This window comes from Lactuca virosa, chromosome 9 (assembly GCF_052849685.1).
Source record: "Lactuca virosa cultivar CGN04683 chromosome 9, Lactuca_virosa_CGN04683_v6, whole genome shotgun sequence".
Lineage (NCBI taxonomy): Eukaryota > Viridiplantae > Streptophyta > Magnoliopsida > Asterales > Asteraceae > Lactuca > Lactuca virosa.
In genome coordinates this window covers 17198325-17222103 of record NC_136434.1, presented here as the reverse complement: position 1 = coordinate 17222103, position 23779 = coordinate 17198325, and the positions used below count along the sequence as shown (strand labels likewise).

The 23779-nt window shown below is 34.5% G+C and overlaps 1 protein-coding gene across 1 annotated transcript; it reads left to right on the top strand.

The window, feature by feature from the left end:
- Positions 1 to 2025: 2025 nt before the first annotated feature.
- LOC145137444 (succinate--CoA ligase [ADP-forming] subunit beta, mitochondrial-like) lies at positions 2026 to 5625 on the top strand. The gene is made up of 13 exons (XM_079071576.1): positions 2026 to 2152; positions 2296 to 2424; positions 3038 to 3148; positions 3462 to 3573; positions 3681 to 3745; positions 3871 to 3948; positions 4044 to 4118; positions 4196 to 4348; positions 4433 to 4567; positions 4719 to 4883; positions 4969 to 5091; positions 5215 to 5286; positions 5404 to 5625. The coding sequence occupies exons 2-13, from the start codon at positions 2323 to 2325 to the stop codon at positions 5479 to 5481; spliced, it is 1269 nt and encodes a 422-aa protein (XP_078927702.1). The 5' UTR covers positions 2026 to 2152; positions 2296 to 2322; the 3' UTR covers positions 5482 to 5625.
- Positions 5626 to 23779: the final 18154 nt, after the last annotated feature.

The following is a 23779-nucleotide window of genomic DNA, read 5'->3' as shown; positions in this document are numbered from 1 at the left end:
TATAACTATACATATATAGACATGCTTTTGACAATATATAAGTTTAAGAAGAAGTTTTGTAAAACATTTGAAGAGTTTAATTAATAAATATTGATGACTTGATGTCAGTTTATAAAACGATTTAAAAACAGTTTGATTGGCAAGACAGTTTAAAGTATAAGAAATCATTTGTTTGAAACACAGTTAAAGTATAAGAAATCATTTGTTTGAAACACAGTTATAAATCACTTGTGATTGATTATATAACTACATGTTTTCTACTTGTATTCCCCCATAAAAGCATTTAAAATCATTTAAAAGGTAGATTAAGGGGTATGAACTCACCTGTAGTGAGTGATGCGACTATAAGATCGGTAAAGATGCTAAGTGTCAAGTGAAGGCTTGAACACACACACACGGATCCTAATAAGCAGATAATGACACCTATATGTATATAATTAGTGTTTATAACCACTAATCATGAAATGGAACAACCTTAGGGACTAGGAAACACTTGTAATGAAGTGTTACACCACATAGGGTTGCATATAAGGGAAGTATGGCCTCACATAGGAGTTTACGGTCCAAGTGGCATGACCATAAGAGTTTACGGTCAAAGTGATTCACGGTCCTATGTGTTTACGGTTCAATGGGTTTACGGTTCATTGAGTTTGTGGTCTAATGACCTTACGATCCAATGGGTTCACGGTCCTATGACCTTACAATCATGGAGTTCACGGTCTAAGGAGATCCAACCGCAAACTCACCAAATCTTTCACAAATGATGGTTTTCAAGGGCTTCAATCAAAGGCATCGGATTCTAGGGACCATGCTTAGCCTTAGGAAGGGTAAAGGCTATAAGAACACCCTTTTATAAGGGTTTACGGTCTATGAAGATTCATAGAACCGTAAACTCTTTTGTTCATGTAAAGAGTGATGATCTTAAGTCCAAAATGAAGGATCCTAACTAGATAGATGTAAAGGAGGATGGTACTTACGGTTTTGAAGGCAAGGAAGGTGTTTTCGGTACAAAACACAACCGTGTTCTTGAGAAACTTTGATGATCTAGATAAAAGATGAAATCCGTGGATGAATCAAGAGTGAAACATGGATTTAGGAAGGATCTAACACACAAAGAAGGAATCACTTACTTGTTCTTGAAGATTTGGAAGCAAAAGTTTATGCTTTTTGAGAGAGAATCGGTTCTAAGGCTTGAAAGAGGGAAAAGAATGGCTGAAGTGATCACCCTCCATATATATAGGGATGGGTTTACAGTCACCATGACCGTAAACTCATTGGTCTTGACCGTAAACTCCCTTTTTGAGGAGGTTTACGGTTGCAGGCAGTTAAGAACTTAAGCTGCTATTTCCAATCTCTTATTTCTTTGATGTATTAGGGTTAGAACACTCAAAACAGGTTCCAAACAGTGCTAAAAGTTAGCAGAAACGAGTCTGACTTTGATTGAAATGAATGATTTGTATAAGATAGAAATTTCGGGTTGTCAGATTAATGGTGTATGATGATAATGTAGGTTGATGTGTATGAACTAGGACCCTTTGATAAATCGGATCTTGATTTTTTAGTGCTTCTTTGATTTTTGTCATTGAAAAAGAAGAATTAGCACAAATTACAAATGATGTTGTAGTTGATCATTTCCAAGAAGACATGACAAGACGTAGATGATAATTATATTATGAGTTTGAACACTTTTTTTTTTGTTAATGCAACTTTGTAATCGGTTTTTAAAACCGTATTAACCTGAAAAAAATAATAATTATATATTTTTTCATACACCCTCAACATATCAAAATCATGGATCCACCAATGGTAAATCACAATCACAACCATATAATGCACCTCCATGTTTGTTGGATAGGTAACTAGAGGAAAACGACCTGACCAAATGTATGAGCTATGATGTAAACGAAAAATTTTATTTCGATTTTTAAACAAACAAATTAAATTTGGAGGAGTTATGAGGTAAAAAAAAATATAACGGTAAGAAAAAAATTATTACGGTAAGAAACCATTAACCCGGTTTCAATACTTGAATTAGAACATAGCAACGAAGATATGAATATTGAATAGGGCCAACGTTGCGTTTTATTCTACGCGGTTAACGGAAGGTTAACAAGGGCTTGTTTTTGTTTCCATTCCTATTTCCGGTGTACAGGTCAGTCGTCTCCCCGCCTCCGTTTCACCTCTTTCATTTCTCCTTTTTTCTTTTCTTTTCTCAATATTAGGGCTTCTGATTTCGGTTTTATAATCATCTCGATTCGATCTATTCTCCATATAACTGTTTATTCTCCGTACTAGATCTTGTTGAACACAACCAACAGAAAAATGGTGAGAGGATTGTTCAACAAGCTCGCATCTAAATCGCTGAAGGTTGCGGGAAAATGGCAACAACAGCAGCTCCGCCGTCTCAATATCCATGAATATCAGGTCCTGTTCCTCTGTTCTTCGCTTATAGTTATATCCTTTTGGTTTTTATTAGTGTAGCGTATATTTGTGATCAACGGTCCTATTTTGTTATAACTGCATCTGATGTACGACGAAAGAAAAAAAATAATAATAAGAACACAAAGAGATGTAGGGATTTCGAGTTTGATATGCTCGAATAGTCGAATTAGCTATTGTTTTTGAAATTGAGATATGCGCCTATGGTTCACATGGTTACATGATGTTATCACGGCATCTGCTAGATGCCTAGATAGCAAAGATATGAAAAGAATAAGAACACGAAGTGATACATTTTTTTGACTTTGATATCCTTGAATTAAGTATTAATCTTAGAAATTAAATATATCCTATGGTAGGTATTAATCTCTTGTCTCCAATTCTGCTAAATTTTTTCATAAGTTGGACTGTTATAAGTTACTGAATCATAGTAATATTAGCTTTGATTTGATGTCTACTGTTCTTCTAGACTCGGATGTCTACCTACATTTGTTCTCCTAGCTTAGTGCACAGCATGGCATCAGTTTACAGATGTTATCACAACTTTACATGCTATGTTTTATCTGTAGTTACTTACTCACATGAGTTCTTGCATCAGGGAGCTGAATTGATGGGCAAGTTTGGTATTAATGTTCCAAAAGGCGTTGCTGTTTCCTCTGTTGAGGAAGTCAGAAAGGCTATACAAACAACTTTTCCAAATGAAAAGGAGGTAATTAAACATAAACTTTTTTTTTTCTGCTTTAATTTTTGTTTGGATGTTCAAAGGGTATATATGAGAAGTAAAATCATGATCAAGGCTTTTTCCTTTTAAATGTCAAAAAGTGATGTAATAAGCCATAATGGTTGAAACATGTGGGTTGTGGTTTTCTTAATATTTATTTCTTCACGTTACTTCCAACTTGTCAGAAGGTTAAAGTCTAGACTCTAGAAGTTGTAATCTACTACATTTTGTACTTGAATGTTCATTTGCAATAAAAACTAGTTGACATGTAAACATTTGGCACTGGTTTCTTTTGGTCCAGTTGGTGGTGAAGAGCCAAATTCTTGCTGGTGGAAGGGGTCTGGGGAAGTTCACAAGTGGTCTTCAGGGTGGAGTTCACATTGTCAAAGCAGAACAGGCTGAAGAGATTGCTGGTATGAAATTTTGTGTACACACTTCCATAACAAAATGTTTATTTTTTAAAAATCATTTTGACCCTTGATGAATTTCTAAAAAAAATGATAATTTGATGTTCTTGCAGGGAAGATGCTTGGACAGACTCTTGTTACTAAACAAACTGGCCCTCAAGGCAAAGTTGTCAGAAAGGTTGACATCACTCTTATTCTCCTTCATATCTTATTCTGATCATTGGTTGCTTTTACTTTTTACAACTTTTGAAATAAACTTTTACATTTGAACCTAAATATTAAGATACACTTCACTCTATGCAGGTTTACTTGTGTGAAAAGATGTCACTTGTGAATGAGATGTACTTTGCAATCACTCTTGATCGTACAACCGCTGGTCCTGTAAGCTTGTTTTTTAATATAGTATTAAGGTTTCTTTCAACACATACACATCTTCTGTTATTGGTGCTTAATGAATGAGTCGCCTTGTTCTTCAGCTTATAATTGCATGCCGAGAAGGAGGAACCAGCATTGAAGACCTTGCAGAGAAATTCCCTGACATGATTATAAAGGTAAGGTATGCCTGCCTTTCTTTATAATATGGGCAAAAAGTCCAGGAATAGAAAAGTATTTCACACTTTATTTGCAGGTTCCTATTGATGTTTTCAAAGGAATTACAGATGAAGATGCTGCAAAAGTTGTAGATGGTCTTGCTCCTACAGTAGCTGACAGAAGTGCTTCAATTGAACAAGTGAAAAAATTGTATAACCTTTTCCGTGAATCCGATTGCACACAGTTGGAGGTCAGCTTTAATTTTACACACAACTTTATAGCTTCACTTTTATTTTAACTTTTAAGTTGAAGTTGTTTGTCCCTTACCCTTCAGATTAATCCTATTGCTGAGACTTCTGATAACAAGTTGGTTGCTGCTGATGCTAAGTTAAATTTTGATGATAATGCTGCATATCGTCAGAAAGAAATATTTGCTCTTCGTGATCCAACACAAGAGGATCCTCGTGAGGTATAACAGAAATGTAATTACATCCTTATTATAGATTCATTGCTTATATTGATGGAAAGAGTAAAGTATGCTGTGTTATTTCAATTTGTTGCAGTTTGGCTAAGTTATTTGTGAAGTAATGAATTGTTTGTTTTTAAATAACACATGACAGGTGGCAGCTGCGAAAGCAGATTTAAATTACATCGGATTGGATGGTGAAATTGGATGTATGGTGAATGGTGCAGGATTGGCAATGGCCACCATGGATATCATAAAGTTACATGGAGGAACTCCCGCCAACTTTTTGGATGTTGGTGGAAATGCTTCAGAGGGACAGGTGAGGCCCACTTCAACTCAACTCTATTTTTTTTTTTTTTTTTTTTTTTTTTTAATATGTATTCTGATATTTTTGCATTAATCAGGTTGTGGAGGCATTCAAGATCTTGACTTCAGATGAGAAAGTGAAAGCAATTTTGGTTAATATTTTTGGAGGGATAATGAAATGTGATGTCATTGCTAGTGGGATTGTTAATGCTGCTAAACATGTGAGATTTCTATTTAAAATATTTTATGCAACATTATATATATATATATATATATATATATATATATATATATATATATATATTGGTTTAGAAGGATTTGAGAAATTAGTGTTTTGTTTACAGGTTGCATTGAAAGTGCCTGTGGTGGTTCGTCTTGAAGGTACAAACGTTGACCAAGGAAAGAGGATTCTCAAGGTAAAATTCATCATTTTTTTATTATCTACATTTGACTTATGCATATTAAAAAGAAAAAAAAAATTAAATATATATAGAGAGAGATGATGTTGATTGATTCATTGATTGATTACACAGGAGAGTGGGATGGCACTGATTACAGCGGAAGATTTGGATGATGCGGCTGAGAAAGCAGTTAAAGCACTCAAATCGTAATGTATTTTCCACTTTTTCTGATTTTTTTTTTTGTGGTATAAACCAAGAACTAGTATTTTGATCATCATTTTGTTCTGATATGAGTGGAGGTCGGTTGTTTTACCTCATTTTCCGGGAATAAATACAAAAGAAATTCTGATTTAATATTTGGTTAGATAATTAGTCAAATAATTTACTCGGTAATGAATTAAAATTAATCTTGTGGCTTAATGTCCATATTGTTAGTACAAAGAGATAAGTTAATATGGGTTGAATCTTTACTTGAAAGAAAATGTTTTATGTACGATGATAGAGGATTCAAATTTCTCAACTAGAATTAGATTGGGATTGGAAGATCCAACCAAAATTACCACTCTCTAAATCTACTCACAAAAGGTTTTGTTGGTGTAGCATCTATTCTAATTTGATGTTGATTAAAATATTGATAGTAACCAAAATTACTACTCTCTAAATCTACTCACATAAGGTTTTGTTGAGTGACTGCCAACATGAATGAGTAGTACGATCAACTATTCTTTTGAGAAGTGGGCAACTCATGGAGTTTAGGGATATTATAATTTGATGTTGATTAAAATATTGATAGCAACCAAAATTACTATTCTCTAAATCTACTCACATAAGGTTTTGCTGGTGTAACATCTATTGTTGATTAAGATATTGATATTATAATTTGATGTTGATTAAGATATTGATAGTGCAACTGAATTTAACTTTTTAACTTCTTAAGTAGTACTTTAAGATGAATGGATGTGATGCTCAATCAGACTTGCTGCTACTTGTAATGTTTGATTTCGAAAGTTGGATGAAAATATTTTGGAGGCCTAATTTAAACCTTAACGAATAATTTTGTAAGCTCTATTTTAGACTTTTTTTAATAGGAATGATGAATTTCATAAGGTTTACAAGACTCAGGTCTTGACTAAAATAAAGACCAAAGAGGTTGCATGAGATCGGTAAGATCTTACAGACTGCCTTAGCAATCCTAATGCGATCAATATTGTTTTCTATTTGTGGGATCTTAAAATCAAGATCGAGATCTTAATAATTATGAGACAATCTGTAAAAAAATTTATATTTGTTGTTAGGATAATAACTATAAAGAATGTTTGCTTCTTATAAGTTCCATCATGACTAGAGTTGGCAATGGGTCGATCCGGATTGGGTTCAGGTTCAACCAATTTATTAATTGGGTTGAAGTTTTCAACCCAACCCAACATGTTTATTTAAATGGGTTGATATATCCAACACAACCTAACATTTTAGATGAATGGTTGTCATCGTGTTGACTTGTTTATATAGTTCCTGACTCAACATACTATATAAATTCATTAAACTTTGGTTAAGCAATTTAAAATAGAAAAATAAACTAAAGATTATACCGCTTAAATTAGTTCTAAATATAAATAAAGTTTCAAAGTATGACAAAATCACAATTCTAATTCAAAAATACATATAAATTGTTCAAATAATATTAAAAATGTTTAATTTCGAAATGATTTTGAAGAGTGGCCAATATTGTCAGTGATAAGAAAAATGATGAGAATTATGATTGCATTTTTTTAAACACAAATAATAATATAACATTATAAATTGTAAATCAATTCTTTGATTAATACATGATAATATTCAAATAACTATTAAATTAAATACATATTAAAGTTAAATGAGTTGGTGGATTGAAAACGAGTTGATATTTTTTACTTAACTCAACCTATTTAATTAAATATGTTAAGCGGTTTGACCCATTTAACTTAAATGGGTTGAAAATTTCAACCTAACCCTCAAATTTTGGGTTGGGTTAGCGGGTTAGATTGATTTTTGCCGACTCTGATCATGACATTTTTTTGGAACAGCAGGCGATATATTAATAAGAAAGAAACAACTCAAGCGAGAGGCTCGAGAAAATTACATGAAACAATTCAAAATCGGGGAAGAGCTCCAAGCGGCCCATTTAATGGAGCTACATTTTGATTTACATTTAATCGAATTAAAGGAGTTAATACTAATATCATCCGTAGTTAACATAATCGCCCGCCTTTCGTTCCTAAAGAGAATAACATTGCGCGCCTACCGGATCATCCAAAGGGTGGTATAGACAATTGACAACCTCAACTTTTGCAGTCTTTTACTTCCCGCATTGGTGTTGAGTAAAGCTAGTAACTCATCACAAGAAAAGGGTTGCACCTGTAAATAAGAAGACCAATCCACCATCCATCTCCATATGACTGAAGCAAAAGAAGAACAGGAGAATAAGACATGATTCGTGCATTCATCATAAACATGACAGAAGAAGGGACATACAGAGGAGGAAATCCGCTTGATTAGATTCATAGAACTGGGAATTTTGTTTCTAAACAATCGCCAAACAAAACAATTGACCTTTAAGGGCACCCATTTCACCAATTTAGACGGATTCAAGCAATCTTCACCAACGTTTTTTAGACATAAGATCACAGAGAGATTTAATAGAAAAACCATTTCTTCCATCGCCCTTCCACAACCACTTGTCACGCCCATCATAAAATTCAAAATCATCCAACAAGTTAGTCAAATCATAAAACTGTTTGGACTCACGCCCCCTTTCTAAGATGTCTCGACCAATCCCATCAATAAAGAGAGATTTTTCCATCCTCACTAACAATTCTCTCCCCCACTAAACAATCCTTATTCTATCAATCGCATAGAGGTTAGGAAAAATCTCTTTAAGAGCCGTGTCACCCAACCAACAATCTTTTCCAAAAGAAAGTTTTATCACCTTTACCAACAATATTCTTGAATAAGCTAGCCAACAAAATACCCCTTTGTTCAAACTCAGTGTCAATTTTAAAAATAATGGACCACACACCTTTTATGCTCTTTTTTGCAATATCCTTCCCATCAATTAGCTTAATATTGTGAATAACTTGTATGCATGAAAACCAAAAGGATTCATACTCGTTTTTTAAACGCCACCACCATTTTGCAAAAAGTGCAAAATTGGACGAGTCAAGACAACCAATGCCTAGACCTCCCATATTCTTCGGTTTAGTGACAACATCCCAAGCCACCCAATTTATCTTCGTTTTCTCCTCATCGTCACCCCATAAAAACCTTCTTCTAATGCCATCAAGGGTGTTAATAACTTTTTTAGGCGCTCGAAAAATAGAAAAATAATACAATTGAAGACTATTAAGAACCGAATTAACAAGTGTTAAGCGACCACCAAAGGATAGACATTTTGCTTTCCAACTAGATAACTTACCAAGGGCGGAGCTACACGGTGTCCCGGGGTGGCACGGGCAAACCCTCAAATTTTACCGTCAAGTGAAAAATTTAATGTAAATTCATCAAAATCCATCACAAATCCATCACGTATCCGTTGGAAATTTGTCAAATTAAGTCTTAATAAGTGTAAATTTAATGTAAATATATTAGTGTAACCCTTTTAGTGACAGATTTTATGATGGAAATTGTCTTCGAAATGAGTTCTTTTATTAGTGCAATCCTTAAAAGAATTGTGCACCACCTCGTACTTTTTTCTACGTCCGCCACTGTAACTTACGTCGAAATTTCTCGCTGATAGGGTTCCAATGCTTAGAAAGTTTCATGTTAGCTCCCATCGGGAGCCCAAGATAAGTGAAAGGGAAGGAAGCGGGCTCACACTTTAAGATACTAGCAAGTCTATCAACCTCCAAGTCATTTACGCCAATCCCATAAACTTTACTCTTATGTAAGTTCACCATCAACCACGAACCAAGAAAAAAGCAACGAAGCAATCTATTTAGATTGATGATATTAATTTTTGACCATTTACCAATAGAGGTCACGTCATCAATATACATGAGATTATTGCTGAAAACAGATCTTTATCGTCCCCAGAGAGGACTAGTCGGCAAACTTGGAAGAAAAGGGTTCTTGAAATTGATTCGATTTGAAGACTTGATTTGAAGCAAAAGTCGAGACTAAGATGGGAGGTGGACGGCGATGAAAACTCGAGATTCTTTCACTGTGTCGTCAACAACAATAATAGAAAGAATCGAATTAATGGTTTAAATATATATGGCTCTTGGATTAAGGATTCGTCCACTATAGTCAAAGAGGTTTGAGAATTCTTTTCCAAAAAATTTGATGAATCAATTTATAATAGACCTAAACTGATCAACAACAAGTTCAAAAAGATTTCAGATATTGACATATTTGTCCTTATTATGCCGTTTTCTGAAAATGAAATCAAGGATGCTATTTGGTGTTGCAGAAACGAGAAGGCGCCAGGACTTGATGGTTTCACCTTCAAGTTTTTGAACTATTATTGGGATTTAATAAAAGATGATGTGATCATGTTTATGAAAGATTTTGAGAAGTCTAGAGTTTTGGCAAAGGGATGCAATTCATCTTTTATTTCTTTAATTCCCAAAACTCGTGACCCACTCTCCTTGAAAGATTATAGGTCGGTCAACCTTGTAGGATGTGTGTACAAGGTGCTCTCTAAGTTCTTGCCACTCGACTTAATAGGGTTTTGGATAAAATCACAAGCCCCGAGCAATCGGCTTATGTGGAAGGTAGAAGTATCTTGGATGGGCCGTTGTTACTTAATGAAATCCATTCTTGGACCAAAAAGGTAAACTAAAAAGGCTTTGATCTTTAAAGTTACTTTGACAAGACGTTTGACTCTTTGAGTTGAGAATTTATTGACTTGGTTATGGAGCAAATGGACTTCGGCTGGAAGTGGAGAAGATGGATTAAGGGCTATCTTGAATCTAGTAGAGCCTCTATTTTGGTCAACGGGTCACCTACAAAAGAATTTGACATCAAAATGGGTGTTAGGCAAGACGATCCTCTTTCACCTTTCCTCTTTATTATTGTCATGGAAGGTCTTTACATTTCCATGGAAACGGCTTGTAATCTTCATTATTTTCATGGGCTTTCTCTTCCTAGTAATGGCATCTCTAATCATGACATATTTATCTAGGCAAGTATGATATCGTGAATAAAACCTATGTTGGTTTAATCAGGTTGAGAGCATTGTGAGCATTCCGATGTTATACAATATACATAAATAGTCTGCATTATATTAAAAGCAAGGATATTGTATATACATGTCATTCTATTTTTGATTTTTTTTAAATGGTAAATCTAACCTATTTTTGATGAATTGCTACTTATGTATCATGATGAAGTTTTGAGTAGTTTAGGGTTGATTGTAAATTTATAAGAAATAAAACGAGTTAGTTTAATAAATATACACATTTTTTTGACAAGCCATACGTTATTATTATTATTATTATTATTATTATTATTATTATTTTAAACAGCAAAGATATATATATATATATATATATATATATATATATATATATATATATATATATATATATATATATATATATATATATATATATATATATATATTAAAAAGGAAGCAACCACGGTTAGCACGTAGCTACAGGAATAAGCAAAAGAAAAAAAATCTAGTTACAAATACGTTATTTACATAACTATATTTCAATCCTTATTCCTTACAACAGCTTTAATTGTCACCAACAATAATGATGTGATTATTAGCAACTCTAGTTACAAATAACTTAAATGATCACAATTATTGAATATGGGTATACATCAAAGTTATAAATGTGGGCAACAAACATCAAAGTTATAAGTGTGGGTACCAAATAACTTTTTGTATGATAAGTTATGTCCATTACTTTGATATCAATCTATAAATAGTCAATATATTAATTGTAATTATAAAATTATAATGTAATTAATAAAATAATCTATGGTTATATGCATTAAAGTTAACTATATGCGATCTTTTTTAACTCTTTGAAGACATTTGACCATCTTTTTTTCAACTACTTTTTATTTATTTAATCCGTTTGAACCAAAATCTAATTAATCAGCACATTCAAATTATTTTTTAGAAACGACAAATAAATTATAAAGCGGACCCCCCCTAGCAAGAAACTAGACGGGAGCCCAAAATAAAAGACGATACATAGTAGTTTATAGTTACAAATCGAAAAAAAGAAGGACATTCACCTAATTACAAATTATCCCTTTAACCCTATGCCCCACAAGTGATACATTCATGTAGATTAGCATGCTCATTTCTATATAACATACAATCATTTGGACATGCATATATTCTTTCGACTTCTAAATCCATTGGACACAATAGTTTTTTGGCTTGGTATAATGAAATAGGCAACTCATTATTTTCAGGGAGCATGTCATGTAGAAGCTCTAGCAAGTCCGTGAAACTTTTATCACTCCAACCATTGCTTGCTTTTAAATTAAACAATTTTAGCAAGGCGGAAATTTTGGTAAATTCAGTGCAACCAACATACAAAAGTTTTTCAGCGTCGTCAAACATTTGTTGAAATTTTTCATAATCTTTATCGGGAATATTATCTTCGATATCATGCAGCATGTCATCTACTTTATCAGAATTTTCATTTTGTGGATCATCAATATCATCACTATTATTTTCAGTATCAACCATGTTACGATCAACAAATAATTCACCATGTCGTGTCCAACGTGTATAGCCATTCATAAATCCATAGCATATCAGATGTTCTTGTAGTATGTTTAATTCCCTAAACTTTTTGCAGTTATGACACTTTTTACAAGGACACCAAATGTGAGTCTCTCCTTCTTTCACCCGATGATCATCAGCAACTTTAAGAAAAAAATTCAAGCAATCTAAATATTCATCGTTAGCACGGGACAAGTCATACATCCAAGTTTCACGGTCCATCTATAAATTGTAAAATCAATATTTAGTAAATACATATACATGAGATGAATATAGATGGTGCAGGTAGACACACTTAAACCACTTTTTGAATAATTTGTCTAGGGAATAAATATTAACATATCGACTATATTTAAGAAAAAGTTGGCAACATTTCACATTAACATATTGAGAATTTATGAAAAAATCAACAAAAGTGAATATGCATATTTAACCTTAGGTATATAACCATCATAAACTGACTTAGTTTTATTTCCCATTATCTTGTTTTCTTAGCTTAATATAAATTTTCAAACGCCCATGATTTTAAAATTTATAAGTTTTGTAGATTGTTTTTTTATTACTTTTAATTGGATACATCTTTTAAGAATATAACATATTTTCCAACATTAGAAGCCAACACCAATTTTCCATTGTTTAATAATTTCAATTTGAAAACTTGAGCTATTATCTTTAGAGGAAAACCTAAAATCTAGGCCAATAAATAGATTTAATCTAAATTTAATCAAAACTACGATCAAATCAACAAACAACAATATAATATCATTTACTAAAACTAATTTGATTGATAAATGATTATATAAAGATTATTAAAGGAAAATAAAAAACATACCTCAACTAAGCAAGTAGGCCGTCCATTTGATTCTCAATTGACCAAATAGGTTCTCGATTTGATTAGAAAAAAGATGATGTTACGGCTTCAAATTTACATATAATAGGGTTGAAGTGTTTATATATATAATAGGGTTGAAGTGTTTGTATAGTAATCGTTTATGAGTAAAAATAGGAACTAAATAGATAAACAGGGATTGATTAAATAAGTTTTTTTTAGATAAATAAGAACTAAATAGGATCTATTACGTATAAAAGGGCGTTTGAAAATATAAACTTAAATGGAATACAACAAATTAATCTAAACCAAATACAATACATCAAATAGAATACAACATATTTTGTTAGTGTATTCTATATCTCAAATAGAATACACTAAATAGAATACATCTACTAGTATTTCCGTATCCTAATTTATATTTGAGATAGCATACACCTAATAGAATACGTTTATTTGATATCATGTATCCTATTTCCCATTAGGATACGAAACTAGTTATATCCGTATTATATATGGTGTCTCCTATTTGTTATTTTCTAGTAGTTTGAAACAAGCTCTCGTTTCTATATCTTCATAAATTCCAAAGCATCCTGTAATAGATGATAGAGAGACGATCACGTTTTTTGGACATCTTCCCCAAGAGGCTGCAAATTACAGTAGATTAGTACATTCAAGTAGATGGTGGAAATTCAAGTAGATGGTCGAAAAGAACTTAGTAACGTATCAATAACGATGTACCTTTTTTTCACCCATATGATAATAATTTGACGCCTCGCCAGTAAACAATTGTGAGGTAGTTATTAGCGTCTCTATTACTATAAATAACATTGAATGACCATTTATTAGATTTTTTTAGAACATTGAATTGAATGATTCATTTATTAGATATGAGAAATTTATACAAAGTTAGAGATGTTAAGTAAAATCGGTATGTGTTATTTATTAGCTATTTTTTACTTTAACCAAACTACATCAATAATAAAAATAATAATAATAAGTCTCTATATGTCATAAATAGTAAAACCATCTAATATCTATATACTTTAAATAAGCATCTATAATATTATATTTTCATAATTATTTTGTAAAGATTTTAAATTATTGTTTTTATTCATTGATTTATACCCATCTGTAACATTCGGGTTTTGAGGCACATGATTTTAAGAATCTTTTTCTAACCTTTGGAAGAAGTCACGACGTGAGCAATGTCTCTCACATCGTGAGCCAGGGTTGACTTGTTGACCCGTATTCCTTGAGTCTCACGACGTGAGCCCTTGTTGCTCACGACGTGAGAGCGGTCTGATGACTAAAATCTTAATTTTTTCGGTATTTAAGGGAATGAGAGGGTTAGGGTTGTCCACCCTCAGCATCCATTCACTCTTTAAGCTTCCAGAAACCCTAATCACACCCCTCTTTGAGGTCCTTAGCTATTTTGGTGCATTTTCTAGCTTGATGAAGGAGTGAAGAAGAGGAAAAGAAGTGTTCTAGTGGTGGAGTGGCAAAGTATCATCATCATCATCATCACTTCTTGTTGTTAGACCTTTGTAAGTTCCAAAGGTTCAAACTTTATTGCATATTATGGATAGATCTAGGGTATTCTCCACTCTTCTTCATGTTTAAGCCTGTTTGAGTGGAGTAAATCTATAAAGTTAGCAACTTTATGGATTTTAATGGTTCATTGATCATCATATTGTCCATATCTGAAAGTTGGTGAAGCATAAGAGTCATACATGAGAGTTTGGTGCATATTTTTCCACTTTTTTACCTAAAATGGATTGGGACATGTATGGTGCATGCATATCCATAAAGCAAACATTTTTATGGACCTTTGGGGTCCCCTTAAGCTTCTGGAAGAGTTGGGTTTGATGGCCTAATGGATTGAGGACTCAAAACCTTGATTTTTGGCTTTAGATTGAAGTCACGACGTGAGACCTAAGGTCTCACGATGTGACAATGACTAAGCCCGTAAATCGCTGAGTTTATTAACCTCACGATGTGACATAGTGATTCTCACGTCGTGAGGTTGGTCCAATAGGAAATTCGTGACTGGGTTGGGATCGAGTTGTTGGAATCGGACCTGGTCGACTCTCACGACGTGACTAAGGGTTGGTTACGACATGAGACTCGATTTTAGGATATTTTTCCGTCGAGTTTGACTTTATAGGTTGACTGTGTGACCTAGTTTGAATGTGGGGTAGGTCCTAGTCATGAAGGGGTAAAATGGTCATTTACCCCAAGGAGAGTATGTGTTAGGACCCTAAATTATGGAATTTCACCTTAGTTGCTAATTAAGGTTATTTTTGGATATATTAGTTAGAGAAGCTTTGTAGCAGCAACCTGAGTGTGAGTTTTATCCAATTACCGATTGAGGTGAGTCTCCTCACTGTACTTGTGGGTCTAAGGCATCAATGTCGACCCACCAATTTGTTTATGTAGAGTGCTAGTTGTTATGCGACTCTTACATGTTGTATGATTGGGTTGAAATAGACCCAAGGGTTGGGCCTATATTTGTATGACAGGGTTGAAATAGACCCCATGTCTAGGCCCATAACTGTGTATTGGGTTGGAATACACCCCATGACTAACCCAGTTGTATGTTTGGTATGTCGTACTTTGGGGAATTCACTAAGCCTTATGCTTACAGTTTATGTTTATGGTTTCAAGCACTTATGATATGCAAGGGAAGGGTCCGACATGATGACACAACATCCCCCTCATGATTTTCGCATTTTTTTGGATATTTGTACTCTGATATTTTTGATATTGTATTTGGTTATTGACTTGGAGATAATTGGTGAATGGAACTATTAATATTTTATTACTATTTTTGGGTTGTTACACCATCTTATAAAACTATCTTTAAAATATCATGTATACCCTTAAATTGTCAAAAGGGTATATTTATCCAAATCACACACATACTCAACATATTTATAATGACACACATACACTCCACACAACAAATACTATAGAGTTCAAGAACCGGAGATGAAATCGCTAATGATGATCAATGACATATTATCTAGTGGACGAAGCCACTGATGATCAAAATTGTTAAATTGTTGTTAAGTCGAGGTTTTTTTTTGGAGCAAACGACGACGACCTCATTAATGTGTTTGTTTCCAGACCTTGGTAATGTATTCGAAACAAAGGTATTATGGTCAATTTATTTATTTTTTATAATTAAAAAAATTTTAGATAACAAATATTGATTTTAAATATGTTAAAAAATATTAAAAAATAAAATTACAGCAAATACAATATTTTGGAACTTTATGTATGGTGTATATTATATTTAGATATTAAGTAGACAAATGTTGTTTATTTATGAGATATATGAATTCTCTCATAAAAGTATGGTATGGAAAGTTTATGATTTTTTTACTAAACAAAAGTAATTATAGAACATATGTAATAAAGCATGATAGTGCCAAGTCTGGGAAGAAAATATCGGTATGTTTACTCAACAAATAGGGTTGGAAAAATCTCCATATGTTACATATTAGGTTGGGGAAGAAAAATAGTGAATAAGGTATTTTCTTGAAAAATCACTCTGTCGATCAATGTCATAAGTGATTTCTGACTGACTGTATTATATTGTCTATGATATGAGATGCTTATTATCTCAATATGATGAACAATGTGCTTTAGCGTATCTCTATCGTTTCCTTGATCGAATTGTAATATAAGTCACTAAAAGGTACAAATAGATGCATGTAACAATGTGTAAGTAGTTTAGATGAATTGTCCCTCTCATTAGTATATCAACAAACCCCACCATGGTCATGCCCATTATTTAGATTCAATTTATAGGTATCTCTCGTTAATTGAATGTGACAATTGGAAAAACTTTGTCACTGACCACCGTTAGAAATTAACATAGACAAACAATTGTAATAAAGTATCAATGTAATATTTCATTTTATAAATAAATATGATTGAGTATACTCTTACATATGAAAGATAAATCGACTCATAGGATCGAAAAGGAGTGTCCAAAAAGTCGCACCATCTTCTAAGTTGGTCAACATATTCAAAAAATGTGCAACAACGTGATTCTAGGGATATAAGTTTCGTAAAAATCTAATTGCGATTGGAGGAATGGTGATTTTTGTAAAAAGTAAAATCTGCCATGTAATTAAAATTATTAATGCAAAATAGCACTAACAGATCAATCAACTTTTGGCTAGTGTCACCAATAGGAGAGTCGTAGTACTCCCCGAGATAAGACCTTTAAGATAAAGAATGCCGAAAATAGAGCCCATATGATGAAGATATAATTTTTATAAAATCATTTAATTATACCCCGTTAGGCCAAAATGTGAAAGTCTAAACTAGCCAAAACAACTTAAAGATAAGTTGTAGTACTCGTCAAGATCATCACATAGATATAAATGTAACGTCCCAAAATTTAAGACTAAAAATTTCGATTTTATAATAATAAACTATCATCCAAAATGTTATCATAAAACCATAGTGAAATCAGAGTATGTCAAAATCATCCAAATACATCAGATTTAATTAAAATGTAGAACAATATGGTGCGTGCGATGCGATCATCCCGAGCTCTTCCTCTTCATTCCGGGAGTACCTAAAACATAAACTGAAAACCGTAAGCACAAAGCTTAGTGAGTTCCCCAAAATACCACATGTCATACATATCAAATACATAATAGGCCCCACCCAGCATCGGGCTCTGCCTGACATCGAGCCCTTCTAGGAACAAATCTGTCAGTAAATAATGGGCCCCGCCCGTCATTGGGCCCCACTCGGTATACATACAAACACATAAACACATGCAAGAATCACAAAGATAAATAACATACAATATAATCATCAGGCCCCACCCGGTATACATATCAGAAATCATACATGTATAGCCACGCAGACAACTAGCAACCTAATCATAATAAACCATGGGCCGACATAGGTGCCTTCGACCCGCTAAACATAATGAGGAAACTAACCTCAGCCAGCTGTCAGTTAAACAGATGCTCAGGCTGCTGAACCGGAGAATCCCAACGCTAACCAATCAAATAAAACCCCAATTAATAATTGGGCCATAAACCATAACCGACAATCTAGTTCATTTGTCCAATACCCAAGGTAAAAGACCATTTTACCCTTCCCTCACTTGGCCCAAAAACCGAGGCCTAATTCAAAGGCACTAAAATCCCAATAGTGGCCCAATTCCTAAAGGACACCCAAAGTCCAAAAATGGCCCAAAACCCAAAAGATATGCCATGTCAAAAATGGGTCCAAGTCTAAAAGTCCATCACAGAAAAACTCACGGACCAACAAGGGCCCAAAGTCTCTAATTCCCAAAATAACCTGAAATAAGCCTAAGTCTTACCTCTGGTGAGTACGTTCAACATACCCTCGGAGTACGCCCGACGTACTCAAAACCCTCAGCGTACATACGCGTACGTTCAACATACCCTTGGAGTACGCCCGGCGTTCAACATACCTCTGGTGAGTCTTACCTTCGGTACGTACGCGCAGTGTACATATGCGTACGCCCCAGATGACCAACTTCCTTTTTGAGGTCTTAATCAGTTAAGAAATAACGTCCAACTTAAGATCTAGGCTGCTTAAAACGTAGTAAGCCATAAAGTTGTAAACTTTATGCTTTTGCATGTCTTAATGCGACCCAAAACCCAATTTTATCCATTTGAACCCATAATATGAACATCAACTTAAGCATGATTCATCAAAACCCATCAAGATGATATTTTTATGGTTCCTAATAACTCCATAATGGATAAAGTTTCCAACTTTATCCATTAGAATGGTCCATCCAACCAAGATCTAGTCTTCAAGTCTCAAAGGGACCAAAAGTGCATCTTTTCCAACTTAATCCATTAAATCCAAGTCTCAAGCTTTCAGATCTGAATTATTATGATGTTTATATGGATAAAGTTTCCAACTTTATCCATAACAAGGTCACAAACTTTCAAGATCTAAACTTTATGCACTTAAAGTGGCCAAAAGCTCATAACACCCAAAACTAGCTAGATCTAGCAATTTCATCATCAAGATTCAAACTTTATACCTCTAGAAGAAAGATCAAGGTGAACAATGTCTAGATTTACAAGCTCCAAATCAAACAATGCTTCTTCAATGAGTTCCTTCTTCTCCAAGGTGCACCAAGAACACTCCAAAGCACTTGAAAACACCTTATTTTTGCTCACAAGGCTCAATCGAGGGTTAGGGTTTCAAGAGAGGGTGTTGGAGAGGTGGAGGCTAAGAATGGAATGGGTTTGGGGGAGTTAAGCAGCTTAAATAGGGCTCAAACCACGAAAATAGGGTTTGGGTCTTGATCGCGTACGCCCAACGTACGCGGCTAACCCAAAAATCGCCCTAACTTCAAACGGTCGTAACTTCTTAGTTCCAACTCTGTTTTCTACATTCTTTATATCCACGGAAAGGTGTTGAAGAGCTCTACAATATTATCTAAATATCTTGGACTAAAAATGATAGGCTAATAGTTATAAATAGGATCAAAATTGCCCGATTAATTGTAAAACCACACAAACAACAAATCCTTCGAGATACAGTTACACCACTCGAAAATCTTCGGTGGGCAAAACATTAACCTGAATCTACTATACAGATGCACCACATAGCTTCAAATTAGCTTCCAAAGATCACCTCTTAACCCTGCCAGAAATTAAGATAGCAATGGAGAATTCTCTAAAACTAGAGAATTAAGAACTTTTAATCAAATCCCCCAAAAAAACATCCATTTCTTTTCAAATGCAAGGTACAAAACATCAAGTCGGTAACCACCCATGACACAACATTTAAGGAGTGTTAAAAACCAAATGTTTTTACTAAATCAAACATAAAGTAAAATGCAAAATAACACAAAAAGTGGAACTGAATTAAAACAAAGTCGGATCAGGTATTGGACTGGTTAGTTTGGACCAAACTGACCCAAGTTGTATTAGGTTGGGCCTGATCAATTTGAATTGGATCAGGTTGTTGGGCCAGACTGAGTGTGGGGTGAACATCCTCCCCTTCTTCAGAAAAGCGTGTCTTCAAACTTGATATCGGATCCGTAGGGTCAAAATAAGGTTGCAGATCAGCGACGTTAGAAGTGTCGGATACACCATAGTCACCTGGGAGATCAATCTTGTAAGCATTGTCATTGACCTTGGCGATGATACGAAAAGGACCGTCCGAACGAGGGCTCAGCTTGGAACGTCTTTTAGCAGGAAATCTCTCTTTACGAAGATGAACCCACACGAGGTCACCGGGTTGGAACAAGATATGCGTACAACCCTTGTCACGACGATATTTGATAAGGTCGTTGTTCTTTGTGATCTTGTCATGAACCTGCTGGTGGAGACGCTTGAAATCTGTGGCCAAATCACTAGCCTCTTTGCTAAATTTTAATGTCGTGTCAAGTACCACAAGATCCATGGGTATCTTAGGATTCATACCATACACCACCATAAAAGGACTGAAACCAGTGGTCTTACTAGGGGAACGATTGTAAGTAAATTCAGCTTGTGGGAGTAAATCTTCCCACAGTTTGAGATTGGTTTTGATGAGGGCTCGCAACAATAATCCTAGGGTACGATTGGTCACCTCCGTTCGACCATCAGTTTGGTGGTGGCTGGAAGTACTAAATTTGAGATTAGTACCCATCTTGCGCCACAAAGTTAGCCAGAAATGACTAAGAAACTTGACATCATGGTCGCTAACCATAGTCTTGGGCACACCATGAAGATGAACAATCTCGCAAAAGTAGAGTGTAGCAACTTGTACAACATCATAAGTAGTATGAATGGCTATAAAATGGGCCATTTTGGAGAAACGGTCCACCACAACCATAATTGAATCCTTGTGACGCATAGTACGGGGCAAACTGGTGATAAAGTTGAGAGTTACATCTTCCCATGGAGCGATAGGAACTGGTAAAGGCATGTATAGCCCGTGGGGAAAAGAATGACTTTTTGCACGGTGACATGGTAAGCAACGACGTATAAAATGCTCCACATCATGAGTAAGCTTGGGCCAGAAGAAATGGGTCCGTAACATCAAAACAGTTTTATCGATTCCCTGGTGACCCGCCAGAACTCCTTCATGGATTTCTTTAATTAGAAATACCTGTAAATTGTGGCGTGGAATGCATAGTTGCTGTTGTCGGAAAATAATTCCATTATAGAGATGATAGACACCAACAACATGTGTTTGACATGTAGAAAACACATCTCCAAAATCTGGATCAGTTGGATATTCACCCTTTAAAAAGTCAAAAACAAGGATCCTAGGTTGTAATGAATTAAGCAAGGAATACTTCCGTGATAAGGCATGAGCACCTTTGTTCAATTTTCCAGATTTATGCTTGATGGTGAAAGCGAAAATCTACAAAAACTCAACCCATTTAGCATGTCGAGGTTGAAGTTTATGTTGGCCTTGAATATATTTGAGGGCTTCATGATCGGAATGTAATATGAACTCCATTGAGATCAAATAATGTTGTCAATGATCTAACGCTAGAATGAGTCCATAAAACTCTTTATCGTATGTGGAATAACAACGTTTTGCATAATTTAATTTTTCACTATAATGAGCAATTGGGCGTGATAGTTTTATTTTATTTACTTCTTTTTATAGTTTATTTTAGCATATTTCATTCACATTTTAGTTAATTTCCATGCATATTTTCTTTTTTGTTATTTTATGACCACTTTCGGGTACTTTCGAATTTCGTGAGCGTAATTGTAGGTTTTGCGGAGAGTAGCTGGAATGTTCGGGACTTATGGGAAGCGGTTGGGTTAGGAGGATAACAAGGATCTTGGGCTTAATATCTAGTGGAGATGGTGCAAAAATGGGCTTTAGATGGATGGAGCAAGGAAGAAGATGGCCTCTTAATTAAAAGAAGATGAAATAAATTTTTCAAGTGTGCGGGAATTAATGATCGAGCGATTACAAGAGTTATGGGTGATTTGGAAAAGACAAATTGGGCTCAAATTGAAGAGAACTTGAAAAAACCGGGCTAGAAGCTGATCGGACTCGAACTGGGCCAACGAACTAAGTTGTGCAGGCCCAACAATTGAAGAAGCGCAAATCTCCGTCACTCTTACGCGACCCGCGTAAGATTTCCACGTGGCCCGCGTGGATTCCTGTAGAGGCAATTTCGGGATTTTAATTGGAACTTTATATGGGGAAGGTTGGTGTGCCACTTTTCTCAACTTTTTCACATCCGAACTTGGGAGCATTCTCTGGAGATTTTGGAGCATTTTTGAAGACAAAGAACCTTGAAGAACTTCATCTTTTCACCTCTTAATCTTGTTGAATGTTTGTTACAATCTTTACTTACTTTGTTGTCTTGAGTTTAGCCATGCTTGGCTAGACAAAACATTGGTTGACTTTTATGGAATCCTTTGAACTTTTGTTGAATGTTGAAGACTCAATGAACTAGTTTTGAATTTTTATGAAAATGTTTTATGTTTGAACATCTTATCACTACTTGTATGTTTTTATTCATGAGTTTAAATGTGTTTGTGGTGATTAGTTGGCTAATTTCTTGATTAAGTAAAAGATCCTCAAATTAGCAAGCAACAAATGATTTTTGTGTTAGTTTTGCTTCACACAATCATAAAAACATTTTCTCCAACATGGTAGTGAAAGTATTTGACTACTCTTGGATTTGGTGACTTTTTGGTTCTTAATGCTAGTTGACTTTCACTAATTACATGCTTAATGGAAATTGTGACTTTGACTAAGGAAATTGTTATGAGCTTCTCTAACCATTTTAAAAACTAAGAAAATTCTAGGTAATCTCAAGCTTCTTGGATTACTATAGCCAAATTAAGGATTTAAAACAAGTATTGCAGCATTGGATTCTAATGATATGTTCATCAAAAGTCAAAGTGGGGAAACCTTAAGTCAACCATCTTTCCCTTATTAGATTTTACATCAAACTCTTATTTTTGTTGAATTGTCCATTTAAATCTTAGTTTAATTATAATTTTATTTCAAGTATTTTAAAATGACCACAACCCCCATTTTTATTTTTATTGTCATTTTACAAACACTTTTACAAATAGATTTGTCATAGAGTTATAAAATTGAATCAATCTCCGCGGATTCGACTCCTTTACCCCTATACACTATTTTAGTGTAAGAGATATAGGGTTATTAATTTTGTTGGCCTTGACAACCACCAGGGTGTCAGAGTTGTGATGAAACAACTCCAATACCCACCCCTGATGCATCACATTTAACCTCAAACACCTCTTTAAAACAAGGTAGGGCTAGAACCGGGATCGAGGATAAAAACCGTTTGAGCTCGTGAAAAGCGAATTGAGCTTGAGGGTTCCAAATAAACCACACAAACAACAGATTCTTTGAGATATAGTTAGCCCCACACTCAGCCCGACCCAACAACTTGATCCAATTCAGATTGACCAGGCCCAGCCTGATATAACTTGGGTCAGTTTGGTCCAAACTAACCAATCCAATACCTGATCCAACTTTGTTTTAATCTAGTTCCAGTTTTTGTGTTATTTTGCATTTTTACTTTATGTTTGATTTAGTAAAAGCAGTTGGTTTTTAACACTCCCTTAATGTTGCATCATGGGTGGTTACCGACTTGCTGTTTTGTACCTGCATTTGCAAAAGAAATGGATGATTTTTTTTGGATTTGATTAAAAGTTCTTAATTCTCTAGTTTTAGAGAATTTTCCATTGCTATCTTAATCTATTGTTTGTGTGGTTTTACAATTAATCGGGTAATTCCGATCCTGTTTCTAACGGTCAGCCTATCATTTGGTATCAGAGCATCATGGATACCCGAAGTAGTACCAAATTGAAGAACATTTTGGAGCTTATGGTAGTCGACAAGAAGGATATGGAGTAACATATGAAGGCGATGCAAGAACAGATTCAAGATTTAGTTATTTCTAATAACCGGCGGCCGAGTGGTGATAGCTCCAA

Excerpts from the sequence above, each read along its gene's own strand:
- LOC145137444 (XM_079071576.1), top strand. The coding sequence starts at position 2,323 with ATGGTGAGAGGATTGTTCAACAAGCTCGCATCTAAATCGCTGAAGGTT. Across the intron at positions 4,349-4,432 it reads CCGATTGCACACAGTTGGAG|ATTAATCCTATTGCTGAGAC; the intron begins GTCAGCTTTAAT and ends CTTACCCTTCAG. Across the intron at positions 5,287-5,403 it reads AAGGAAAGAGGATTCTCAAG|GAGAGTGGGATGGCACTGAT; the intron begins GTAAAATTCATC and ends TTGATTACACAG.